This window comes from Centrocercus urophasianus, unplaced genomic scaffold (assembly GCF_019232065.1).
Source record: "Centrocercus urophasianus isolate 14NV4802_14NV808 unplaced genomic scaffold, USGS_Curo_1.0 seq_69, whole genome shotgun sequence".
NCBI lineage: Eukaryota > Metazoa > Chordata > Aves > Galliformes > Phasianidae > Centrocercus > Centrocercus urophasianus.
The window spans coordinates 1-1,518 of NW_024885299.1; the positions used below are offsets into that span (position 1 = coordinate 1).

Genomic DNA, 1,518 nt, shown 5'->3' on the forward strand with positions numbered 1-1,518 from the left:
GCCGCCGGGTGACGTGCAGGGCGCGCGGTGGCAGCACCTCCCCGCGCGCGGCTTAAAAAGAAGAAGAAAAGAGGGAGCGAAACATGAGAGCCCTAGTGAGCCGCAGCCGCCGCCGGCAGCGGAGGGGGCATCGCCCGGCCCGGCCGCCGCCGCCGCCGTCCCAGCGCGGGGACACCCTTCCTATGGGACGACAAGTGGAGGGCTGCCGCCGCCGCCCGCTGCCCGGCCCGCCCCGAGCCTCGGCGCCTCGGCGCGGCAGCGGCCGCTGCTGAACCTGTGCCGCTCGCGGGGCCGCCGAGCATCCTCCACCCGCTCGCCTCCGCCCGTCCTCTCGGAGCGGCGCTCCCCGCGGGCCGCCCGCTCCGCTCCCCGTTCCGCAGCCTGTGCGGGAGGGAGGGAGGGAGGTGTTTTCCCGAAGTGCAAAGAAAAGTCCGTGGGATTCCCCTCCTCCCCCCCTTCGGGCGCGTTCGCACGCTCCCTCAGGCATGATGCTCAAGATGCTGCCGTTCAAGCTGCTGCTGGTGGCCGTGGCTCTCTGCTTCTTCGAGGGGGACGCCAAGTTCGGAGAGAGCGGCGCCCGGAGGAGAAGGTGCCTCAACGGGACCCCGCCGCGGCGGCTGAAGAAGCGCGACCGGCGGCTGCTGTCCCCGGAGGCGCCGGGCGGCGCGGAGGCGATGTGCCGCGGCCTCTACCCGCGCCTCTCCTGCTGCTCCCGCGCCGACGCGCAGGGGCTGCTGCACGCCGGGGCCAAGGTAGGCACCGCCGACGGCGGGCGCCGCGGCCGCTTCTGTTGCGCGGGGGCGCTGGACGGCGGCAGCCCGCCTCCGGAGCTGAACCGGCGCCCGGGGAGCGCGCGCCGTCCGCGGGGGACGGGCGCTCGGCGGGTACGGCACGGGTCCGTGCCGCGCGCCTCGCGTGGGAGCGCCGGGGGGCCGCCGCCGGGGCCGGAGCGGAGGGACCGTGCCGCCCGCAGGTAGCGGCTCCGGGAAGGTGGAGGAGCGGGACGGGCTCTGGCTGCCGTCCGGGCGCTGGCGGCGTCGGGACCGTAAATGAGCCCGGCGGTGGTTTCCGGTTTATTTTTCTGGAGTAACGAAAATCTCGTCCAATTTTTGCCCGCGCGTTTAGTCAGGGAAGGTTTGGGATAGAGGACGGCGTCGGCGTACCCAAACTTTACGATCTTCGCAGCCCTCGGGGCCCCGCGCTGCCCGCGATGACGCGCGTCAGCCGCAAAGCCCACCCGCGGCCGTGGCGGCGCCCGGCGCACAGCGCCCGCCCCGGCCGGGCTCCGGGACACGAGCGGGCGCAGCTCTGCGCCCGGCAGCGCGGCGGGGGCTGCGGGGAGGCGGCCGCTCACAGTCCGCTTCTCCGGACGCCCTCCGCCCGCCGCTGCCCGCCCGCCTGATGCTGAGCCCCGCGGGCGTGCGGCACCTCGGCGGGCGGAGCGGCACCCGGCAGCGTCGTTAGGAAGCGCTGCACGTGAAAGAAGCCATCAGGTGTCTTTTTTTTTTTTTTTTTTTT

The 1,518-nt window shown here is 73.8% G+C and overlaps 1 protein-coding gene across 1 annotated transcript in view; it reads left to right on the forward strand.

Moving 5' to 3' along the window:
* The first annotated feature begins 380 nt into the window (after positions 1–380).
* LOC122170381 (hedgehog interacting protein) overlaps positions 381–1,518 on the forward strand; it is a 76,824-nt gene continuing 75,686 nt past the window's right edge. The window contains exon 1 of the mRNA XM_042837166.1: positions 381–752. Within this exon, the coding sequence (XP_042693100.1) occupies positions 486–752 (267 nt within the window). The 5' untranslated portion in view covers positions 381–485. The remainder of the gene's footprint in view (positions 753–1,518) is intronic.